This window comes from Oncorhynchus kisutch, linkage group LG17 (assembly GCF_002021735.2).
Source record: "Oncorhynchus kisutch isolate 150728-3 linkage group LG17, Okis_V2, whole genome shotgun sequence".
Classification (NCBI taxonomy): Eukaryota; Metazoa; Chordata; class Actinopteri; order Salmoniformes; family Salmonidae; genus Oncorhynchus; species Oncorhynchus kisutch.
Window position 1 is genome coordinate 43,494,245 of NC_034190.2, and position 24,023 is coordinate 43,518,267.

Genomic DNA, 24,023 nt, shown 5'->3' on the forward strand with positions numbered 1-24,023 from the left:
ATTTTAAAAGCACTTCATGGCTAGTCATTTAGACAGGTTACCTTGGCGTTCTTGGACACAGGGATGAAGGTCTGCTTGAAAGTTGCAGGTATTACGGACTGGGTCAGGGAGAGGTCACAATAAAATCAAGCATAATGTGTATAAACATATCCCTCCAGACAAGCAATTATTATCAGCGCAAGCTTTACAATACATGAACAACACAATAGAATGTGATTTTCTCCCACCCCTCAGGCAATTTTAATAAAGGACTCTGTGTCTATCTGAGAGCTCAAGCTGCAGTTAAGAAACAGATTCTTTGCTCCTAACAGTCTGAACAGTAACATGGTGGAAATAGCAGGTTGTTTACCAGATGGGAAGATGGGGGTCGCTTAGGTTCCCTTTGGTGAGTGATCCATAATCTCCTCCCACACGCAGTGACTAGCTGCTATACACTTCTGTGTACTGCTCTCCTCTCCTCTTCTGGTCAAATATCTGATTTGTGAGTCATACCTGGCCTCTGTCCCTGTGGAGAGAGACATGCTGGGCATCTTAAAATACATTCTGGCAGGGCAAGCATGGCTGACCTGAGGCTCAGCAGCCAGCCCAGCACATATACACCACACCCAGGGGGACTGGAGGGGGAGACAGGGGAGGGAGAGACTTGAGGGGTAAAATACACTCTGGCAGGGCAAATCTGAGGCCCAGCACACACCAGGGGACTGGTATGGAGGGTATAGAGATGGGTATAGAGGAGAGACACGGAAGAAGGATGGGGAGAGCATGGGAAAGGAATAGAAGTAGGAGGAGGCTGGAAACGTAGGGGGTTTACTAGGAGAGGAGGATAGTGAATTTTTATTTTTATTTTTATTTTTATTTTTTTTTACCTTTATTTTACTAGGCAAGTCAGTTAAGAACAAATTCTTATTTTCAATGACGGCCTAGGAACAGTGGGTTAACTGCCTGTTCAAGGGCAGAACGACAGATTTTGTACCTTGTCAGCTCGGGGATTTGAACTTGCAACCTTTCGGTTACTAGTCCAATGCTCTAACCACTAGGCTACGCTGCCGCCCCGATTGGTGGAGACAGGAGGAGGGTAGAGTGTTTAGAAGAACTGATGGGGAGTCTCACTGGAGGAGATAATGGAGATAAATAAACAAACTAGCTCACTAGCTGAGTAACTAGCTGGGGGGATGGGGAGAGAGATTGATGCATGTGAGAATGGCTAAGGGTGAATGGTGGAGGCAAACTAGAGTAAGGGAGAGAAAGGGATATGTTTGAGTGACAGACGGGAGAATGGGAGAGGGAGATAATGGAGAAAAGACTAACTAGCTTCCTAGTTGGCTGTATGTATTGGCTGGGAACTGGTTGCCAGGGGGAGCTGGGGGCAGGGAAACTGACTAATGTCAGAATGGCTGAGGGGAGAATGGGAGAGGGATGGGGGAGACCAGGGAAAGAGTGATTATTTGCCTTGGTAAGAGAATGGGGAGGGAGAACAACCGAAAAAGAGAGACTGGTTTCTGAGAATGGGGAGTACAAAGGAAAAAGACCAGGGATTAATAGAGAAAGGGAACCTGGTTCGATTGAAAGTGGCTGAAGGGAGAATGTGTGAGGGAGGGAGCAGGGAGAGACAAGAATGGCTGGCTTTGGTCTGAATGGCTAGTGGCTTTGCTCAGGAAAACTGGCGGCCCCAGGACCTCCCTGGGCAGGAAGTGTCTGCTAATCATCTGTGTGGGAGTGTCTGCATGTAGAGAGAGAGAGGGTGGAGGGGAAGGGATGGGAGGGAGGGAGGGATGGATGGAAGAGAGAGAAAATGTAGAGTGACAGACAGACAGACAGACAGACAGACAGACAGACAGACAGACAGACAAGAGAGGGAGAACAAGGGATTCAACAGTCGGAACGAGAGCTCCGCTCTGCCCTCTTTTGTTTGGCAGTAGTAGGTCCTGGTGTGGAGAGATTACCCAAGCCCAGCCCGGGGTTCCGTGTACGGCCACAGTCATTACCTTTGCCCTGCTGATAAATGGCAATGTTACCAGAATACACATCTCCTGCTGCCTAATCCCTCTTTGCTAGTAGCCTTCTGTTTTCAGCTGTCCCTTTGATCTATCAGGAAGTACTTTAAAATAAATATGATAACAGCTACATATCTTTGTAAGTGCATATTATATTTTACACTGCAGACATAATGTTCTATACTGTACAGTTTGTTTTACTCTGTAGAGGTCCTATGTCATTTGCATTTTACATTGATTAACTTTGCAGTTCTTCAGCTGCCATGACTTCATATCACTGTCAACATCAAAACAATATGTTCTAATTAAAAATACTAATTAATTGATTGTCTTGTTTTGCTAATTATATGATGAATGTGGTCCCAGATGCTTTCTTGTCCATATCCTATACCCAGTGCCCAGTGTGCCGCTGCAGTGTGGTGAAGTGTGTGCCCTGGCATTTGGCCACAAACAGCATGCCAGAGTTCGCTCTGTCAGAGAACCCTCTGTCAGTTCTGCTATCGCCACAGAGACTGTCACCCTAACAGCGCAGCCAGGCTGACGGAAAATATCTAAACATGCAATAAATAGAAACTGTCATCTCTCTAGTTAAATCTATAGCGAGCAATAGTAATGGCGTATTTTGGTAGGCACTAACTCTGCCATGGTTCGTTGGACAAAGCCTATGGGGAAATAAATGCCGTAAATATGGTTTGTGGTAAACACAGGCTTAGGAGATCTTATACGTTTTGTTCCATGAAATAATCTTCATCAGCTGACGCTGAACCCGGCGGAAAGATAAAGTGACTAAGGGGTCAATTGAAATCACTGAGGTGGCACATTTTGGGGGGGTTATTGCATTGGTATTATATTGAATTCTGCATATATAACACTATATCACAATTAACATAGCTGCCCCGGTCAACTGTAAGTGCTGTTATTATGAAGTGGAAACATCTAGGAGCAACAATGGCTCAGCAGCAAAGTGTTAGGCCACAGAGGGACCGGCGAGCACTGAAGCGTGTAGAGCATAAAAATGTTCTGTCCTCGGTTGCACCACTCACTACCGAGTTACAAACTGCCTCTGGAAGCAATGTCAGCACAAAAACTGTTTGTTGGGAGCTTCATGAAATGGGCTTCCATGGTCGAACAGCCGCACGCACACAAGCCTAAGATCACCATGCACAATACCAAACAGCAGTGGAGCAGTGGAAAGGCATTCTCTGGAGTAATGAATCACGCTTCACCATCTGGGAGTCCGAATGGACAAATCTATGTTTGGCAGATGCCATGAGAACGCTAACTGCCCCAATGCATAGTGCCAACTGTAAAGTTTGATGGAGGAGGAATAATGGTCTGGGACTGTTTTTCATGATGAGGGCTAGGCTCCAATGAAGGGAAAACAGCATACAATGACATTCTAGATGATTCTGGGCTTCCAACTTTGTGGCAACAGTTTGGGGAGGCCCTTTCCTGTTGCAGCATGACAATGCCCCCATGCACAAAGTGAGGTGCATACAGAAGTGGTTTGTCGAGATTGGTGTGGAAGAACTTGACTGGCCTGCACAGAGCCTTGACCTTAACCCCAGCAGCAAAGGGGGGACCAACTCCATATTAATGCCCATGATTTTGGAATGAGATGTTTGACGAGCAGGTGTCCACATACTTCTGGTCATGTAGTGTATATTTATGCACACTAAAGAGCGCGTGTTCACATAACATAAAACATGACGGAGAAACTGAACATGCTCTCCAAACAAAGACAACAAAGAAATTGACAGTGAATTTGAAAATGTAAATAAATAAACCAAATGTTCTTTATCACAAGTGTTTGCTCACTGGCTCTCTAAACAATGTTTCCATTTGGAGAATGAGAATGGTATGAATGTATATTATATTTTTTGAATTATCAAAATGTACGCAATCAATTATTCTAAATAAATGGGGTAATATGTTGGGAGTAACAATAACTTCACAGGCATCAAGGCATTAATTTACTGTTCGATTGGACGAGTGACTGAAGCGATTTTGAGCATGGTATAATCGTCGGTGCAAGGAGTGCTGGATCCACTATCTTAGAAACGGCCTCCCTCCTGAGCTTTTCACGCATGACAGTGCCTAGGGTTTACTGAGAATGGTGTGACAAACAAAAAATATCCAGTCAGCTGCAGTCCCGTGGGCAAAAAAGCTTGTTGATGAGAGGGGTCGAATGAGAATCGCAAGAATCGTACAAGCAAACAGGCGGGCAACAAACAGGCAACTAATGGCGCAGTGCAACAGTGGTGTGCAGAACAGCATCTCAGAACTCACAACTCGTCGATGTTTGTCATGGATGGTCTATTGCAGCAGACGACCACCAGTGTTCCACTCCTATCAGCTAAAAACAAGAAGAAGCGGCTCCAATGGGCACTCGATCACCAACAATGGACAATTAAGTTGTGGAAAAGTATCGCCTAGAACATGGCAGTGAGTTAAGTTTACTTGAGTGACCTGCACAGTCCCCAGACCTCAACCCAATAGAGCATATTTTGGATGAGATGGAATGGGCTGTTAGCAGCATGACTGTCCCGCCGTCCTCTCTGCAGCAACGACATGATGCCTTTGCGTCAGCATGGACTAACATCCCTGTGGAATGTTTCCGACAAATTGTAGAATACATAATGTTTGTATCTAATAAACTGGCAAGTGAGTGTATATTTCACAGAGCATTGATAAACATTGAAGAAACAATTGAGACAATGAAACAAATAGTGTGCACTTATTGGCTGGAGCCAGTGCGCAATAGTGGAGAGAGATGTGCCTATAGCACGTCTTCCCCACCCACCCCTCCCCTTATTCTGGTCTTTACATTTTAAATTACACATTTTTTTTAAGTATCTATATTTCACCTTTATTTAACCAGGTAGGCTAGTTGAGAACAAGTTCTCATTTGCAACTGCGACCTGGCCAAGATAAAGCAAATCTGTTTGACACATACAACAACAAAGAGTTACACATGGAATAAACAAACATACATTCAAGTTTACAGTAGAAAAATCTATATACAGCATGTGCAAATGAGGTAGGATAAGAGAGGTAAAGGCAATAAATAGGCCATGGTGGCGAAGTAATTACAATATAGCAATTAAACACTGGAATGGTAGAATGTGAAAAATATGAATGTGCAAGTAGAGATACTGGGGTGCAAAGGAGCAAGATAAAGAAATAAATACAAATGGGGATGAGGTAGATTGGATGGGCTATTTACAGATGAGCTATGTACAGGTGCAGTGATCTGTGAGCTGCTCTGACAGCTGGTGCTTAAAGCTAGTAAGGGAGGTAAGAGTCTCCAGCTTCAGTGATTTTCGCAGTTTGTTCCAGTCATTGGCAGCAGAGAACTGGAAGAAGAGATTGGAAGAGCCAGTGGGTTTGGCGACGGGTATGAAGCGAGGGCCAGCCAACGAGAGCGTACAGGTCGCAGTGGTGGGCACTATATGGGGCTTTGGTGAGAAAACGGATGGCACTGTGATAGACTGCATACAATTGGTTGATTAGAGTGTTGGAGGCTATTTTGTAAATGGCATCGCTGAAGTCGAGGATCTGTAGGATGGTCAGTTTTACAAGGGTATGTTTGGCAGCATGAGTGAATGATGAATGCTGCCATGAATGATGAAGCCGATTCTAGATTTAATTTTGGATTGGAGATGTTTAGAGAGGTGGATCAAAGAATCACCAGCAGCAAGAGTGTCACGTTCTGACCTTAGTTCTTTGTTTTAGTATGGTCAGGGTATGGTCATGGCGTGAGTTGGGTGCTTTGTTGGATGCTTTGTCTATGTGAGTTTTTCTATGATTTGCTATTTCTGTGTTTGGCCTGGTATGGTTCTCAATCAGAGGCAGCTGTCAATAGTTGTCCCTGATTGAGAACCATATTTAGGGAGCCTGTTTTCTATTGTGTTTCATGGGTGATTGTTTTCTGTTTTGTGTCTACACCAGACAGGACTGTTTCGTTTTGTTCATTCTCCATTGTTATTTTGTTTAGTTTTATCGTGATAATAAATTATCAATATGGACACTTACCACGCTGTACATTGGTCCGATCTCTCCTACTCCTCCTCAGAGGAGGAAGAAGAAACTTGTTACAATGATCGACATCATTGATGTATACAGAGAAGAGAGTCGGCCCAAGAATTGAACCCTGTGGCACCCCCATAGAGACTGCCAGAGGTCTGGACAACAGGCCCTCAGATTTTACACACTGAACTCTATCAGAGAAGTAGTTGGTGAACCAGCCGAGGCTATCATTTGAGAAACCAAGGCTGTTGAGTCTGCCAATAAGATTGTTGTGATTGACAGAGTTGAACGCCTTAGCCAGGTCGATGAATACGGCTGCACAGTAATGTCTCTTATCGATGGCGGTTATGATATCGTTTAGGACCTTGAGCGTGGCTGAGGTGCACCCATGACCAGCTCTGAAATCAGATTGCATAGCGGAGAAGGTAATCTGTTTGTTAACTTGGCTTTCGAAGACCTTAGAAAGGCAGGGTAGAATAGATATAGGTCTATAACAGTTTGGGTCTAGAGTGTCCCCCCCTTTGAATAGGGGGATTACCGCGGCAGCTTTCTAATCTATGGGAATCTCAGATGGTACGAAAGAGAGGTGGAACAGGCTAGTAATAGGGGTTGCAACAATTTCGGCAGATCATTTTAGAAAGAGAGGGTCCTGATTGTCTAGCCCGGCTGATTTGTAGGGGTCCAGATTTTGCAGCTCTTTCAGAACATCAGCTATCTGGATTTGGGTGAAGGAGAAGTGGGGAGGTTTGGGCGAGTTGCTGTGGGGGGTGGAGGGCTGTTGATCGGGGTAGGGGTAGCCAGGTGGAAAGCATAGCCAGCCGTAGAAAAATGCTTATAGAAATGGTCAATTATAGTGGGTTTATCGGTGGTGACAGTGTTTCCTAGCCTCAGTGCAGTGGGCAGCTGGGAGGAGGTGCTCTTTTTCTCCATGGACTTTCCAGTGTCCCAGAACTTAACAGATATATATATATATATCAAGATGTAGCAGTTGTCACTTTTCCTTCAACTTACGGTTCAGTATTTTCTAACCACCCCCCTTAATCGCACACTACCCAAACTAATGGACATGTGACAGCAAGACAGAATGGCACATTCCAAATGAGCACTGGGTACATGATACATATTGGCCAACATGGCATGTCCATTTGGTGAATGTAGATTGGCAGAGTAAATAAAGGAACTTCATAGCATTTGCCCCAAGGCAGATTAACACTTTACCCAGGTCCTAAACATTGTCCACTAATCTTTTGGTGATGCTGGGGCACTAAGGGAGCATTCTCTCCCGCATAATGTACAGTGGACACCGGGGTTGTCTCCATACCGCCCAGCAGTGAAACAACTTCCATGCCACACCCAGGAACATTTTGCGGCGCAGTCATTTTCTCTCCAAGCCTGGGGAAAAGATCAGAGCACACCCTCTTCTCACCAGGTCATAATCAATTCAGAGTCGGTCAGTGTCGGGATGAAAACCTCACACACACCATCATAGGGCAGACACTCCTGCAGAGCACCCCTGCTCAGGAACAGCAGAGGAGCAGGAAGGAGACAGTTCTCCAGAGCCCAACCCCGCCCTTATAAATGAAATATTACACATAGTACAAGCAAGGACAAATACGGACAGAACAACATAGGACAAGCAAGACGTAGCATACAGACAGAGCAGCATAGAACAAAAAGCAGCAAGACAAAATTCATAAAAGTTGTTTCCACACCTCACAAGCTACAGACAACACTTAGCCTTAGCCTACCACAGAAATTAGAAGATTTTTTCACACATTTTATGGAAACCCGAAGGTGTCATACCTAACCGCCCCAGTGGCTTTCCATAGCCCCCCTACACACCGTACGGCTAACTTTGTCCATTGTGCTGACAAAACGCAGCGGAGATATGTTACTCAATTATTTAATATTTTTTGATAAAACTGAGGGGGCACAAGTTTGAACTAAAGGGTTAAGTGTTTATGTAAGCAAAAAAAAAGCACATAAAGCACATACACGATATAATTCATAAAGGTCACGTTAATTAAGGATCGGACCCTTTTTATTTTTTTTTGCCTGAAATGACATACCCAAATCTAACTGCCTGTAGCTCCAGGACCTGAAGCAAGGATATGCATATTCTTATTACCATTTGAAAGAAAGCACTTTTAAGTTTGTGGAAGTGTGAAATTAATGTAGGAGAATATAACACATTAGATCTGGTTAAAGATAATACAATCATCTTTGAAAGAGAAAGAGAAAGGCCAATAATTACTTAGGAGTAGGGTCGCACATTTTGGGGTATATTCAGAGGTGGAAAATGTCCATGGGAATTAACGGGAATATATTGGAATTAACGGGAATATATGGGAATTTATGGAAATATATGCAAATTAATAGTAATACCATTTAAATGTATATGTGTTTTGCATTGGATTACCATATCATATGGAGACAGAAACATAAACATTTTACCTTATCATAAGTAGACATAATTGCAAATGATTAACTCCTTCCAATAGAAATAATAAAAAACGATTTAGTTATGAATTTAACTTGAATTAAATTAGTTGACTCTTCACATGGGATAATTTCACTGAACAACAAAAGAAAGGGAATATTGAATGATCCCCAACGATCCATCCTATCTCCCCAAAAAGTTTTTAACATACATCTGTAAAATGAGAGTCTATAAAGCTTTGGTTGCCTTCATCTCAGGCTTCCATGTCTTCTCCCTGGACCTCCTCAATGTCCACCTCTTGAACATCAGACTCTGAGGCCTCATCTTCACAGTTACTTTCCAAACTTGTTGAGGATGGCTCCTTGTCAGGCTCAAAAAGCCTCAAATTTGCCCGGATGGCCACCAATGTTTCAACCCTTGTATTGGTCAGCCTGTTGCGTGCTTTGGTGTGTGTGTTCCCAAACAAGCACCAGTTGCGCTCTGATGTGGCTGATGTTGGTGGGATTTGGAGGATGATGGAGGCAACAGGGGAAAAAGCCTCAGATCCACAAAGTCCCTTCCACCAGGTGGCTGATGAAATATGATGGCATGTCTGCCATATTGCATCTCCATCCCAAAGCCCTTGCTTGGAAGTGTACTTCACAAGACTGCCAAGAACTTTACCCTCATCGAGGAAAAGGTGGCGAGACACAGTAGTGATGACACCATAGGCCTTGTTGATCTCTTACCAGCATACTTGGGATCCAACATGTATTGTGCGGCATGTATGGGCTTCAGGCAGAAGTCTTCATGCTTTTTGATGTATTTCAGAACTGCAGTTTCCTCTGCTTGGAGCAACAGTGATGTGGGCAGGGCATAATTTCTTCTCTTACATCTGAAAGCAGAGTTTAAACATCAGACAGGATGGCATTGTCTCCCTCAATCCATGCAATGGGTAATGCTATAGGTTTCAGTAGTTTCAGGCTGTTTTACCACTCTCTCCCAAAATACATCATCCAAGAGGATCCTCTTGATGGGGCTGTCCATATCAACAGACTGTGATATAATCATTTCTTGAAGAGACTCCTTCCCCTCCAGGAGACTGTCAAACATGATGACAACACCACCCTAATGGGTGTTGCTGGGCAGCTTCAATGTGGTGCTCTTACAGTGCCTTGCGAAAGTATTCGGCCCCCTTGAACTTTGCGACCTTTTGCCACATTTCAGGCTTCAAACATAAAGATATAAAACTGTATTTTTTTTGTGAAGAATCAACAACAAGTGGGACACAATCATGAAGTGGAACGACATTTATTGGATATTTCAAACTTTTTTAACAAATCAAAAACTGAAGAATTGGGCGTGCAAAAGGTTAACTGTTATAAGCCAGCTTTTTTAATGAATTTTTGCAAAATTCCCCAAATTCCCGGGCTTAACTTCCCATGGAAAATTTCCAGAAGGTTTCCGACCCTTTGCAACCCTATTTAAGGAGTCTAAGCTCAAAGTTTTAGACTGATTCAATGAGCCATTGCATTACTGTTCAAAATGTTGTATCAAGTCTTCCCAAATGTGCCAAATTGGTTTATTGTACATATCTATAGAGAACATACAAAAATGATGTTGTATTAAAAATACAAGTTTACACACTCCCAGAAATGTCATAATTGATGGACAATTAGATTCCCTACCGAAAAGACACTAACCTTCACACATCTAGATGGGGGAATGGCTGAACGAACCAGAGGTAACTAATTTCTGTTTTTTAGGACTACAAGTTGGCGAGCTCTATTTAGGGGAAACATTTCAGCTCCTGTCACAGGAAGTTTTGAGTTTTTCCTATGAGTAACTCTGTGAGAAATGCAGACTAAATCCCGCCTGGACACGGTCCAAGTTTCTGTGGCTAAGTCCTGAGTTATGGTGACAGATCTCAATGGTTTTAACACTAAGGGTGGCTCTCTATCTGAGATCATGATTCTCCATCTGAATGATGGGCTTTGGTTTACATACAGGATCGGGTTTGATTAAGAGTCCCTGAGAGTATGCACTGCCCACTCTGTTATCCATTGAGTTGTTCTGTTGTGCATTGTATCTCTGGAGACAATAACATATTCACTTGTGTGATAGCAGAGATAGATGGTTGCCATTACTCAAAGAATCATACTGTAGCTATGTAGCATATGCTACCCATGTTTTGCAAATAATTTTTCATTGGGCCATGCATGGTTCATCCTTCATGAGAGAGAATGAGCAATATGCATGAGAGAGAATGAGCAATCGGCATGAGAGAATGAGCGCTACGCATGAGAGAGAATGAGCAATAGCTATGAGAGAATGAGCAATATGCTTGAGAGAGAATGAGCAATATGCATGAGAGAGAATGAGCAATTGGCATGAGCGATTGAGCAATAGGCATGAGAGAATGGGAAATAGGCATGAGAGAATGTGCAATATGCACATTGAAGACACAAAAGTCAAGTGCAAGAATTGATACATTTTTTTAAATAGAAAATAAACATCCCTCCCCTCGCTCAAAATTAATGTTCTTATCTATACAGACATCCAAAATGAGTTGTACCCTTCATAAAGATGAGCAAAAAAGACTATGCAATAAATAATACAAATTCTGAGCTATATCTTATGCTTACAAAAATTGGGAAATTATAGAATTTTATATTAATACAATTGCTCAGAGAAAGAGATTTTGTTTAATAAAAGTAATGTTGTTTTTTCTCTCAAAAAGATAAGTGTCAAAAGATTCTTAAAAATAAAATGACATCTGCATGAGCGTTCTACTTTTTAAAATGAACCTCAGCTTAAGGAACTGTATTGTGGCCTTCCATGGCTTCCTATAAAATCCCTTTGTCATCCATCACCATGGGAAAAGGCAAAGAACTCACAATCAAAGAGACAAATCTTCAAATCTTGTTTATTTTCATAAATCAGGCTATGAATACATTTAAAAAAAATTTAAGCCGGAATACCACTATCAGGGCAGCAATTAAGGAGTAGAAGAAAAATCCAACTGCCCAAGTAGGAGAAATACAGAACTTTGTTTAATCTTATTTAACCTTTAATTTAACTAGCAAGTCAGTTAAGAACTAATTCTTTTTTACAATGACGGCCTAACCCGGATGACGCTGGGCCAATTGTGCGCCGCCCTATGGGTCACCAAGTCTCCAAATGAATAAATAAACACAACCAACATTCCAATAGGCTCTTTGGAAGGGTTGACAGAAAACAAATCTTTATTGCGAGCAACCAGCAAATGTAAACGCAATGAGTTTGCAAAATGGCATTGGCACTTTGATTGGAACCGGTGTTATGATCAAATAAAATGAAAATAGAGCTCTTTTGCCACGCACCCACCAGTGGTGGGTTTGGCGTCGAAAGAAGGATGCCTATGCAGAAAATAACGTACTGTAAAATATGGTGGTGGATCTTTGATGTACAGTGGCTTGCGAAAGTATTCACCCTCCGTAGTATTTTTCCAATTTTGTTGCCTTACAACCTGGAATTAAAATAGTTTTTTTTGGGGGGGGGGGGTTTGTATCATTTGATTTACACAACATGCCTACCACTTTGAAGATGCAAAATATTTTTTTATTGTGAAACAAACAAGAAATAAGAAAAAAACTGGAAACTTCAGCGTGCATAACTATTCACCCCTCCAAAGTCAATACTTTGTAGAGCCACCTTTTGCAGCAATTACAGCTGCAAGTCTCTTGGGGTATGTCTCTTTAAGCTTGGCACATCTAGCCAGTGGGATTTTTGCCCATTCTTTAAGGCAAAACAGCTTCAGCTCCCTCAAGGTTGATGGGTTCCGCTGGTGTACAGCAATCTTTAAGTCATACCACAGATTCTCAATTGGATTGAGGTCTGGGCTTTGACTAGGCCATTCCAAGACATTTAAATGTTTCCCCTTAAACCACCTGAGTGTTGCTTTAGCAGTATGCTTAAGGTCGTTGTCCTGCTGGAAGGTGAACCTCCTATCATGACACAAGGCAAGACCCAGATGCAGACACAGGAGGCAGATGGTTGGAGTCTTACAATATTTATTAATCCAGTAGGGTAAGGCAAAAGAATGGTCATGGTGGGGCAAAAGGGTCAGAACCAGTTCAGAGTCCAAAAGTTACAGAAGGGCAGGCAGAATCAAGGTCAGGGCAGGCAGGATGATCAGGCAGGCGGGAAAGTATTCCAGAGTCAATCAGGGGTGAAAACCAGGAAGACTATCAAAAAGAGAATAGCAAAAGGAGTATGAGAAAAACATGCTGGTTGACTTGACTAACATGCAAGTCAAACTGGCACAGAGAGACAGGAAACACAGGGATAAATACACTGGGGAAAATAAGCGACAACTAGAGGGGATGGAGACAATCACAGGAACAGGTGAAACACATCAGAGCGTGACACCTTCATCTCTGGAAGACTGAAACAGGTTTCCCTCAAGAATTTCCCTGTGTAAATGCTCAATTTTAGTCTCATCTTACTAGAGTACCTTCTTCCATATGTTTGGGGAGTCTCCCACATGCCTTTTGGCGAATACCAAACGTGTTTACTTATTTTTTTCTTTTACACAATGGCTTTTTTCTGGCACTCTTCCATTTGGTCTCTTTGTTGCCTCTCTGATTAATGCCCTCCTTGCCTGGTTCTTGAGTTTAGGTGGGCGGCCCTCTCTTGGCAGGTTTGTTGTGGTGCCATATTTGGACTATTTTGTGTATGTCCATTACATGAAATCCAAATAAAAATACATTTAAATTACAGGTTGTAATGCAACAAAATATGAAAAACACAAAGGGGATGAATACTTTTGCAAGGTACTCTAATAGGGATGTTTTGCTTCCACTGGTTCTGGACCCTTTGTTATGGTAAACAACATCATGAACTTTACCATGTCCCAGGACATTTTAGCGAAAAAACTGGTTGCCTCTGCCAGGAGGCTGAAACTTCGCCACAAGTGGACCTTCAAGCAAGATAATAACCTCAAGCCCACAAAGAAATTTCTAATTGCCCCCAAAAAATCTACATTTTGCAATGGTCATCTCAGCCTCCAGACCCCGTTGATGGTTTTAATTGAAGTGGGCAGTCCATAAGAGCAGACCGAAATATTCTGTATGAAGGACTGTTCTAAGATCCCTCCCACTGTGTTCTTCAATCTAATAAAACATATTAGAAAAAGGCTGTGCTGTTTTCCTTGCAAGTGGCAATAGTTTTAACACCAAAATGATATCTTTCTCTGAGCAAATTGCATTAATGTAAAATACTATAATTCACCAATTTTAGGAGCATACGATATAGTTCAGAATTTGTATGATTTATTTTATACAGTTTTCTTTGCTCATCTTTATCTTTATCTGGCTTGTGTGAACCAGAACGGCTCAGTGGAGCATGTTTCTGTAGCAGCTGTTCAGTATTCTGTACAGTATCTTTATCAAGGATGCCAATAATTCTGGATGTGACTCTATATTCAGTCAATACAAATGTTTTCCCAATGTAACCGCTAAAGTCTTTAGAAATGTCCACCTCGTTGCTTTGTTGCCAGCAGTATGTGAAATAACAGTGGAAAGGGCAAGCCGCACTAATTTACTTCACACCACATTCCTTCTGAAGTAAACGGGTCTAACCTTTACACAGTAACCCCACTTAGTCACCTTTCCTTATAAACACGCCGGTTGAAAAATCTCATTTAATGTCAGTAAGCCGATTGGACCTCTCTCTTCCTTTATTTCCATCTCTTCTGTACCTGTCGCACCGTTCTCAGCTCTCCCTCTCTCTTTTGCTCTTTCTCTCATTGCTTCGTTTTCACTCCCAGCTCTCTCCCACTTTATCTCTCTTTCAGCTCACTCTCTCTCAGCTCTCAGCTACCCCCTCTCTCCTCACCCTTCCTTTTCTCTTTTTAGATTCTTATTCAGAGAGGTAGGCAACACTTTGCGTTGGTAAATCAATAAAAGTGTTCCCTATAACAGACTTCTGTGTTTTCCTTTCATTGATCCTGTCAGCCAAGATACATTTAAGAGCAAGCCAAGCGATTACCAATAGCAATCCTAACTCTGATCCATAGTGCAGATGACATCAGCTCAGGTTAATTGTGATGCTGAAAAGGGGGCATTGTCTTCTTTAATCTTCTTTTTTTCCTCGCTTCTGGGCCTGAGTTCAAATTCTCATGTTCAATTAATTTAGATGTTAATTGTGCTTGGGTTATGGTCTAGACCAGGGGTAGGCAACCCTAGACCTAGAGTGTCGCAGGCACTTCATGTTTTTGTTCTAACCAACCTGGAAGACCAGGTGAGTTGAATGTAGGCAATCACTGAATTGATCAATTAGCCCAGTTGGCCCTGTGTGGTGCTGAGTTGGAACAAAATCATGCAGTGCCTGCGTGACTCCAGGAACAGAGTTGCCCACCCCTGGTCTAAACTGCCTGCATGGGAGGCAATCTCTACACTACCTTATCTCTGGTGGGACTGAGAGAATGGAGAAATGCGATTATGCATTGTTATGTGCAACAGGGTCAACTGTACTTTAGAGACCCTATGAGTCATCTTATCACAGTCAGACATCAGCAAGGGCAGGAGGTGGATTGAGTATTTTAGAGTAGGCTGTTTTTTTTCTATGGGTTGTGCAGGTAATTAATGGGAAATTGGAGACAGATACAATATTGAGGATGCAAAGTCTATTGAAAACACCTCTAATAGAAAGAGTGCTCAGAACAGTCTGATCAATGGGAGAGTTACAAAGCTTATTGTTAAAGAAAATCTGCTTGACTTGATGAAGCAGAATAGTGACAAGCGTAATTCAAGTTTATCTTTTGCTCCTATGATACACGGAGGAGGAAGTACTAATGCTCCAAATGATTGTAAATTGAATCCCTCTATTTCACACAGTAGATGTACATTTAGCAATGCGCATGCCCCGCCTATATGAAGATCTGTCTCTTTTTCAGCCATCTTGTCACTTAGATCTTGCTGAATTGATTGGTTTAATTTTACTTTTGCAACTCTTTTATACTCTTGCTTGTGCCTGTCGTTTGTTGTTGTTGTTATGACCTCAGAAATACTGTAATGACCTGTCAAACACATTTCAGTAATGGCCGAAATGGACTCAATGGAATACATTGTCTTTCTGTTGCATTTGTAAAAACGCTAAAGCTTCATCAGTGATTTAACGCATCATCTCAATACTAGCATCACACGAAAGAGAAGAAAGATAGCTTTAATTTGATGGGTGGTCATTGTTTTGTGAAATTAAAAAAATGTATCATTTAATACAGTTGAAATGTTTAAAGATGCTCTGAAATGAAAGCAACTTCGGCAAATTAACACTCAGATTATAGTGATATTATGTCTGATCAACACAGACAATGTAAAGTATATATACTGTAGATGTGTTGTGTGTAATCTAGAGCCAAGCATGTTGATTTTTGATCTTAGGGTATCCTGCTATTGGCACACTTGTTGAATTATGCAATAGAACATGACAACAACAGTAATTAATGAAGCAGCCTAGACAGTGCAGGTGAGTGCTGGTACTGTGGGCCAAGAAAGAGCATGTGTTCCACCCCTTTGTGTTTAATGTCTTTATATGTAAATCCAGCCAGTGTATTGATGCAAATGAGGGACACATTATTTTCTTCATTTAAACACAAAACATTCAAAGAACACCTGATACCATTAGAAAATGTATATATGAGTGCATTCTAAGAACACATTTGAAATGTTACAGTAAATATAATACCTGAATTCCCACCAAAATCCCTGAACTCCATTATTTATCCATGGCATTAAAATGTTATTTTTTATTTTTTATGCTTTAATAATAATTCAGTCAATATTTGATGGATTTTACAAATTCAAAATGTCTGAAGTCTATATCCATTGTCCAACTGTTGCGTGTATAAGAATTGTTTTTAAAACCATTAACAATTGTTTTTATTACAAACAGGCATCTCGCTTAATTTGTAGTCCATTAGCTGGCGCAGAGAGAGGTGCAAAGGTGTGAAATCCTAATCACAGACCGTTTATACCCACTGCGTCTCATAGTAGGAGTAATGTGGGAAGCTCTTTGTCTCACTTTCATGAATTTACTGATTCAAGGTTTAGCCCTTTTATTCAGAGGGAGGTCAAAGTGCTAATTAAAAAGCATGCTCTGGAAAAGTAAATTATTGCGATGGAATGATTAACACATTCCTAGACCCAGAATAAGTGGTGTGGAATAATTATATCAACAGGCCAAGAGACATGGAGGAAATCAAGGTTGTGCTCCCGAAATAACACACAACCCTTTTTCTGATTCTTAAATCGTTCCCTGCAGCAAAAAGCTCAGGAGAGAAAACTTTTTTTTTTCAAGCCCTGTTCCTGAAAGATGGGATCTGACTCAACAATCTATCAGACCTGTATAAGACCTTTGGGGAGCCAGAGTGCATCACATTATAACAACAACAACATTGATGAGATACAGATCCTATCAAACACTGAAAATAGATACTTTTAGAGAGAGAGAGAGAGAGGGGGGGGGGGGAATAAGGTGAGAGAGAGATGATGTGTGTGAGCCCACTTGTGTTTTAAATGCAAATATTTTTTGTTCGCTTTTCCCATTACTTTGCCTTCTCATCCTTTTGACCCAGAACACTCAATTCTGGCGAGTGCTGAAGTGGTTCAGCTACTAACATCTGACAGTATTCCTTCCTATGAATTTGTGTAATTGACTTACAACTACAACTGATTTTGTACTTCCGTGTACGTTTGGCCATTCAACACTTACTAAGTTATCTTGAACATGACCTCCCGTTCCCCTATTTGTCTGCTTCATGTAGTTGACCCCCTTTGAGTTGTGGATCCAACTATATCTCATATATATAGCTGTGTGAGGCAGGGTCTGTGGAATCACAATCAGTGGGCTGCTGTGTCCTCATTCTCCTGTTTTCCCAGTGTCCAGCTGCTTCTGGTCAGCCTAATGAGAATGGATGGCATTCATGCAGTGGCTTAGGTTAGATGGTGTGATGGGGTAACACAACCACATCAATGTGTTGCTCTCAGCCCACCTGAGTGATGCAAGGTAGCTGCTGAACACTCATTATTATCATGATTCCACTGTGGACCGGTGAGGAGGGGTGAGTATAGATAAGGAGATAACAGTGTCCATTTCCCGAATACTCATACTGGCGTATACATACTTAAAGTGCATACTATGTACTCATCGTCGCATACTATTTAGCACGTACCGTTTTGTAAAAAAGTATGCAGTATGCCACGGCCGCAACGCAGTAGCGGCTCCTGACTGCCTGAGTAGGTGGGGCGGGGCCGAGTGCTGGTGGGTTTTTCCAAAATCAACAGACATGTACCACAATAACCAGCTTGATAATAGCTCATTTACAATTCAATGAATTTCTCTAAACTCTGAGAAGGAATGGCCTATAGGCCTATAGGCTAGTTATAGTCAGACTATCACATTCAACCAATACTGTAGCCAATTTACAACAGACTGAAGACAGAAACAGGTAATTTGGTTACATTTCAAAATATTTATTAGTGGAACCAAAGTGCTGTAACATGTATAATTTACATCAAATAGTCAGTGCACTCACCAAAACGTTTAAATGTTCAAATCAAAAGGCTATTGCACAAAAACACGTGGACAGTCGAGTGGATCGCAAATTCAGAACCGCTGGATAGCTACTGTACATAATAAACTAAAGCACTGATCTTTGGTAACGAGACCAGAATGCCTGCTTAGGTTTGATCCATACATTAAATAATTAAATAGGTATCCTGTACTACAAAACTTTAACAATCCATATCCACATCCAAAGTCCCAGGTGCCGACACATTCAGAAATAAAAGATTGTGTAGTATTTTGTTTCAAATCTCTGACGAAGGCCAAGAGAATAAAAACACTTTTCAATGGGAAATCCACTTTGAAAAAAAAAAGACTTCTGTTTTCAAAGATGTACAGTAGCCTACGATGCAATACTCATGATCATTTTAAGGAGAACAAGAACTATTTAGCCTACATTTGAACACCACCGCAGAAGCTAGTAGCCTACTTGAGGTTTGGCTACTTGAAAAGAGCTAGGGCCTATCACTCGAAGCCCACCTCTTCCAATCATTATGCAAATGTGTGCATCAAATTCTAATAGAAGAAGAGCCTAAATGAGTATAACATCCTGGCATTTAAACCATACTAGATTTTTGAAAATTCACATACTACATTTTCACATACTGAGAATGCGTCATGCGCGATTGCGTAGTTTTCTGTTATTCGTTGATTTCGGTAGTGCATCTCCATATTTAATTGATCAGCTGTTGTCAAAGCCGAAAAGAGTATGACATCCGGGCATATAAAGTATACTTGATTTTCTAAATGTTGCATACTATTAAACTGATTTTTTTCGCATACTTAAACATGAGTATTTAGGACGCAAGTATGGGTATTCGGACATGGCAAGTGTCTGGGTTATGTCCTTTCTTTTCACATGATATTTCAATTAGCTACACGTCACCTGTAAAGTCAACCGGAGGTTTGATGAGCCAAGCAGTCTGTGATAATTGTAGGGAACCGGGAACATCTCAAATGATGATAAATAGCTTAATAGTAATAATGATGATAATGAATTGCTTTTATACAGTGCTTTTTACTTGGTCTCAAAGTGGTTTTCACTGTCTGTCTGTTTGGAACTCACGTCATCTACCACCAATAATAAGTGTATTTAGTCAGGCGTATTTAGTGAGGTAAAATATTCAGAACGTTGCAGACAGAAATATAATGAATAGGGTTGAATAATGTATACTGTTGCTGCACCCTCTTAAACAATAGAGGATTAAACATCACTTCCTCTCTGTCCTCCAATCAGATCCCTCAGATCAGCTACGCCTCCACGGCCCCGGAGCTGAGTGATGACAGGCGCTATGACTTCTTCTCTCGGGTGGTTCCTCCAGACTCATTCCAAGTCCAAGCCATGGTGGACATCATCAGAGCCCTGGGCTGGACCTATGTGTCCACCGTGGCCTCTGAGGGCAGCTACGGAGAGAAGGGTGTGGAAACCTTCCAACAGATCTCCAAGGAGGCTGGTGAGTTATGGAAGTAGTAGTGGAAATGTTACTGTAAATGATAAGATACTATGGCACGATTTAGTTTTGGATTTATTTCTCAAAGTGCTGTAGCCGTCAATTACAGTTAGAGCAGTGTTGTTCCTCTTTAAGCCTTTTTTACCCAGGGTCCCATACCGACAGGTGAGTGTTTTGAGATGGGCAGTACACTGAAAGGCTGGAGAGGAGAGGGGGGCGGGGGTGAGGGGGAGGCTGTTTTGTCCATCTCGGATCACTATGGACCTACAATTTGCTGTAAATGCCATGCTGACAATTATATTTTGTAATAAATTAAGAAGTATTAATTAGCTTGACAACAATTAACATAGTGACTTCTAGCTCTGTGAGTGACATTCAGTTCTGTGAGTGTCCTAGGGTAAAATATGTTCTAACAATATAAGAGTTTGTTCTGTGGGTGCTGGCAATATTCGTTGTGTGGGTTAACTCTCAATTCCATTTCCATCCAAGTGACAGGTGCTGCTTTAAGAAAGGATTACATATTTCATAATCTGGCCTAAGAAATTACACGGTTCAGCATTCATACAACTCCTCCCCTGGCAATAGTGCTGTACCAAGGGAACCAAGGTTACTTCCTGATTCTCATCTTGATCTCTACAGATCCCAATCCATTTCCATTTGCACCTACTAGCTAGATCCCTGTCGACCAATCTCCGAACTTTGGTACCGAGGAGTGATGCTAGTGAATGCCAACCTCTGAAAGGGAGAGAGCTAACGATATCCCATGGGCGATGATCAGAAGTCCAGCGGACATGAATATTTAATCTGTGCACGTTCATGTGTAGTCTGATCACTCATTAAAACTTTAAGAGGCTGCTGTGGCACTGGAGAGAACAGCTGCAGGAGGAGCCTCTGTAGAACACTGAGATGGAATTGGGAAGAAAAGTCTGGATGATTTAGTGGGTTATTTTGGCTGGGTTTATATTTCAGCTTGTTAAATCCTCCAATGCACACGGTGGGTCTGCAGCTACCAGATTGTTTTCTCTCCGTTGTATTTCCTTCACTGGTGTTTGTGTCTCAGCATAGAGTTGGCAAAATTATGTTATTGATGTTATTGTCTTGAATTTAAAAATATCACAGACAAGGGGGTTAGAAATGATAAAATATTGCTGTTATTGTTGACTCATACATTACAATTGAGCTGCAGTCAGGGAATGTTTTGTATTCCCATACAAATCAAATAGCAATCATTTACCTCAATGGAAGCCCTTGCACACTCTAGGCATTGTGATTTGAATACAATAATTGATTAAGATTATGACATAACTCTGTATATTTATAACATCAAAGAATGGGCTAGTTGCAGGATCACTTGCGGCAAGCAACATACTGTATCTGCACTGAAGCAGCAGTGGTGCCATAGAAACAACAACAACAACATTCAGACCTAAATACACGACAGTATATTGTTTGAGTTGATCTGTAGGGCCATGAGATGTTTTGTGGGCTCCTTATTCTTTTGGTGAGAGTGAAATGTCAGATGCATTAGTAGCATTCTCGCTTCACCACTTCAAGCATCCACCGGACTAATGCAATATGGCCGCCCATTACCCTGAGTAGAGACTAGATTGATGGTCAGCTCGTATTGATCTCTTCTGTTTTCCACTCTCCTCTTTCCCCCTTGTTTGGGTAGTCTTCCACCCTCTCAGTTCCATGCGAATGCACTCTCCTCGTAACCGATGTACAGTTTTTTCATTCTAACTTCCGTTTCCCCTGAAAAATGGACGCGGGGACTCATCTCAGATGTCTTTCTACGGCTGCTACGCTAAGTTATGCGAATTAGTTGTCTTTTATTTAGAAGTGTAGCAAGGGAAGATTCATCTAGTTTTCCTCGGCTTGGGTCTGGAGCAATGGAGTTTGTTTTTGCTCTTTGATAAACAGACTCATGCAAGCGTGTTTGAGGAGTAGATACTCCCACAGACATCACTCTTAAATGAATTGCAGTATGCTGCCACAGACGTGTTTTCATTTCACTTATTTGAACTGAGAAAAACCTGTCAATTTACACTCTGAATATATTGCAGTGAGACGTGACTTCACTGGCTTGCCCTCAGTATTTGACCAAAAGCTTGATGTGTTCTCGTAAGATGAGCCTTTTAAACTGGAACAGTGTGCTCCTGCAGCCATCCCATCTCTCTTCTAGGGTGAACATGACAGTGGAATGGAATATGGTATCAGGAAGGAATGAAGGAAGGGGCTCACATGTACAGAGTAGGAATGGCATTCCATTCCTGCAGGGCTCCCACTTGAGCTGCATTGGGAGGAGCTTCATTGGGGGGAAAGTGGTAGTGGAGGGAGCCTGTAGTAGTTCTGCCTCTGCTCTGGAGGTGATAAATATAATTGGAGAATTATGGATCCCCCCTCGGGGGTGGGGTAGTTCTGCGGGAGGGGCGGTGGGGTCAGAGCAAAATGGGTAGGGAGGGTGTTGAGTCCTTTAGGAACCTCCCGGATTTCAGGGGAGTTTCCTGAAAAGTCACGGTCTAATCCCCCCCCCCCCCATTTTGGGATATGGGGATGACTACTTGAAGCTGTTCATGCAGCACACAACCTGTGGCACGTAGCCCAGACCTAGCAGAAGCCTGATGAATTAAATCATTATTTTATCTGTGATATATTAACCAAACTGGGAAATGTGGAGCATCAAGTTGGAATGGGGGGAGGATGTTTAATGTAGATACCAACCAGTAGGTCCATCATAATAGAAATTAAGTATTGTGCACATTGAAATGTCATAGGATTCTAATTTCACAAAAAAAAAACGAATAATTAGAATCTTCTATATGTAGGATTTGAATTTGCCACATAAAGCAGTGTGAGGAGTAAAACACTCCACTCTATGTTATCCCCTGCATTTATCTCTGAGTCATAATTTCCTTCTCCAAAAGAGACATGGCACTGCTCTTTATTCCAGTGTCTGCTGTGTGAATGGAGAGCTCTCTCTCTTTCATGTCCAGAGATAAGACACTCTGCCAGTGGCAGGTGAAGGCACTCAGACCCACAGCACAGAGTTCTGGCAGTAGACTTCTGGCTCTGATGGCTCTGCCTGGTTTTCCCATCTTGGCCGACTGACGAGGAATTCTGCAAGTCATTCAATAATTTAGCCTTGGCTGCACAGCACACAGCCAGTCTACAGCCTTTGGGGCAGTCTAGTCCTCACAGCATGTTCAAGCCTGGTGCTCAGAAAGGAAAACCACTCAAAAAGCTGCTTATCTTCATCAGTGGCTGTCTGCCATGACCCATGTCTCTGTCCGCTTCCAGCTTCAAGTGTGGCCTCTGCTTCCCATACACGCTGTGACAGTGACAAGCATATTCTTATTGCCCCTAAAATCTAGATCTACATTTTATGGTGAATTAATCGTCATTACATGTAATACCCAGCGACAGACAGACAGGCACATAGACAGTTTCCCAAAAAGTAAACCTCGTTTGTAGCAGTGGCATTAAGCACCCCTAGAGCCCTGAAGAATCATGTTGAATATCGGTGCTGAAATGGAGCTGTAGTGGTGTCCCTATGAGACCCTTCGGCTGCTGCTACTGCTGCCTCTGTCTCTGCTGCTACAGCTCCACAGATGCACCACAATAGCAGACTGCCCTTTTCATTTTAACAGGAGAGCCCAATCCCCAAGCATTTAACAAGCTACAAAAGGAGCTCAGCATTTTTGTTCTGTCCACTTATGGGGATTACAGGAGCCATCCTAACTGTCTTTGTAGAGATATATTGTCTGGGAATCAGCAATATTTTCTAATTCTGTCTATGGCTGCTGCTGTGGGGATAGTAAGAGGGGGATGGGCTCTTTTTAGATGTAGCCCAGTAAACAGATGGAGGTGTGGTTTCTCTTCTGCAAGCTCAAAGCTGTTTATATCAAAGTAATGAGTCTGAGCAGATGACCAATTAGGAGATTCCTCCCATTTCTCTGTCTACTCAGGGAAACCAACCCAATGTTGGAAAGGTTAGCTGATATTAGGAGTGCTTGAGTCAGAGAAATTTTAATTGGTTTGGATAGAGAAGCCTGGGTGTTAACTCGGGACCAAGCCAGACTGCCGCTCATCATCTAGTTCTAACTATGGTGTGTCTTCAGGTGCACAATAATGTCCATTTACTCTATATGAGTACAGTAACCGCTGGAAAAGGTTGGCCCATGCTCTCACATCTGCTCCAGCGGACGGAATGCAATTAAGGTATTTGTTTAATAAGATATGATTTGATTTTTATATTTACATAATGAGCTGATGAATGTGTGCCGAGGATGACAAAAAATCTGTCAAACTTATTGTTTGTTTTTCTTCTCACAAAATGGTGGCTGCAGTCTCTCCTCCAGCACCAGTGTTTTCCTCAGCACAACACAGAGCTACGGGACGACATTTAAAGATGACCTTTAACTCTTGACAGGAGTAAATTAGGTCATATTACAGGCCCTTCATTTAAGATTCAGACAACCATGGATTACGTTAAATGATTGCCCGTGTTAATATTCCCTCAAGGAC

General features: G+C 42.0%; 1 protein-coding gene across 1 annotated transcript in view; it reads left to right on the top strand.

Moving 5' to 3' along the window:
• LOC109907718 (metabotropic glutamate receptor 7) overlaps nt 1-24,023 on the top strand; it is a 126,127-nt gene that overhangs the window by 59,068 nt on the left and 43,036 nt on the right. The window contains exon 2 of the mRNA XM_020505863.2: nt 19,286-19,502. Within this exon, the coding sequence (XP_020361452.1) occupies nt 19,286-19,502 (217 nt within the window). The remainder of the gene's footprint in view (nt 1-19,285; nt 19,503-24,023) is intronic.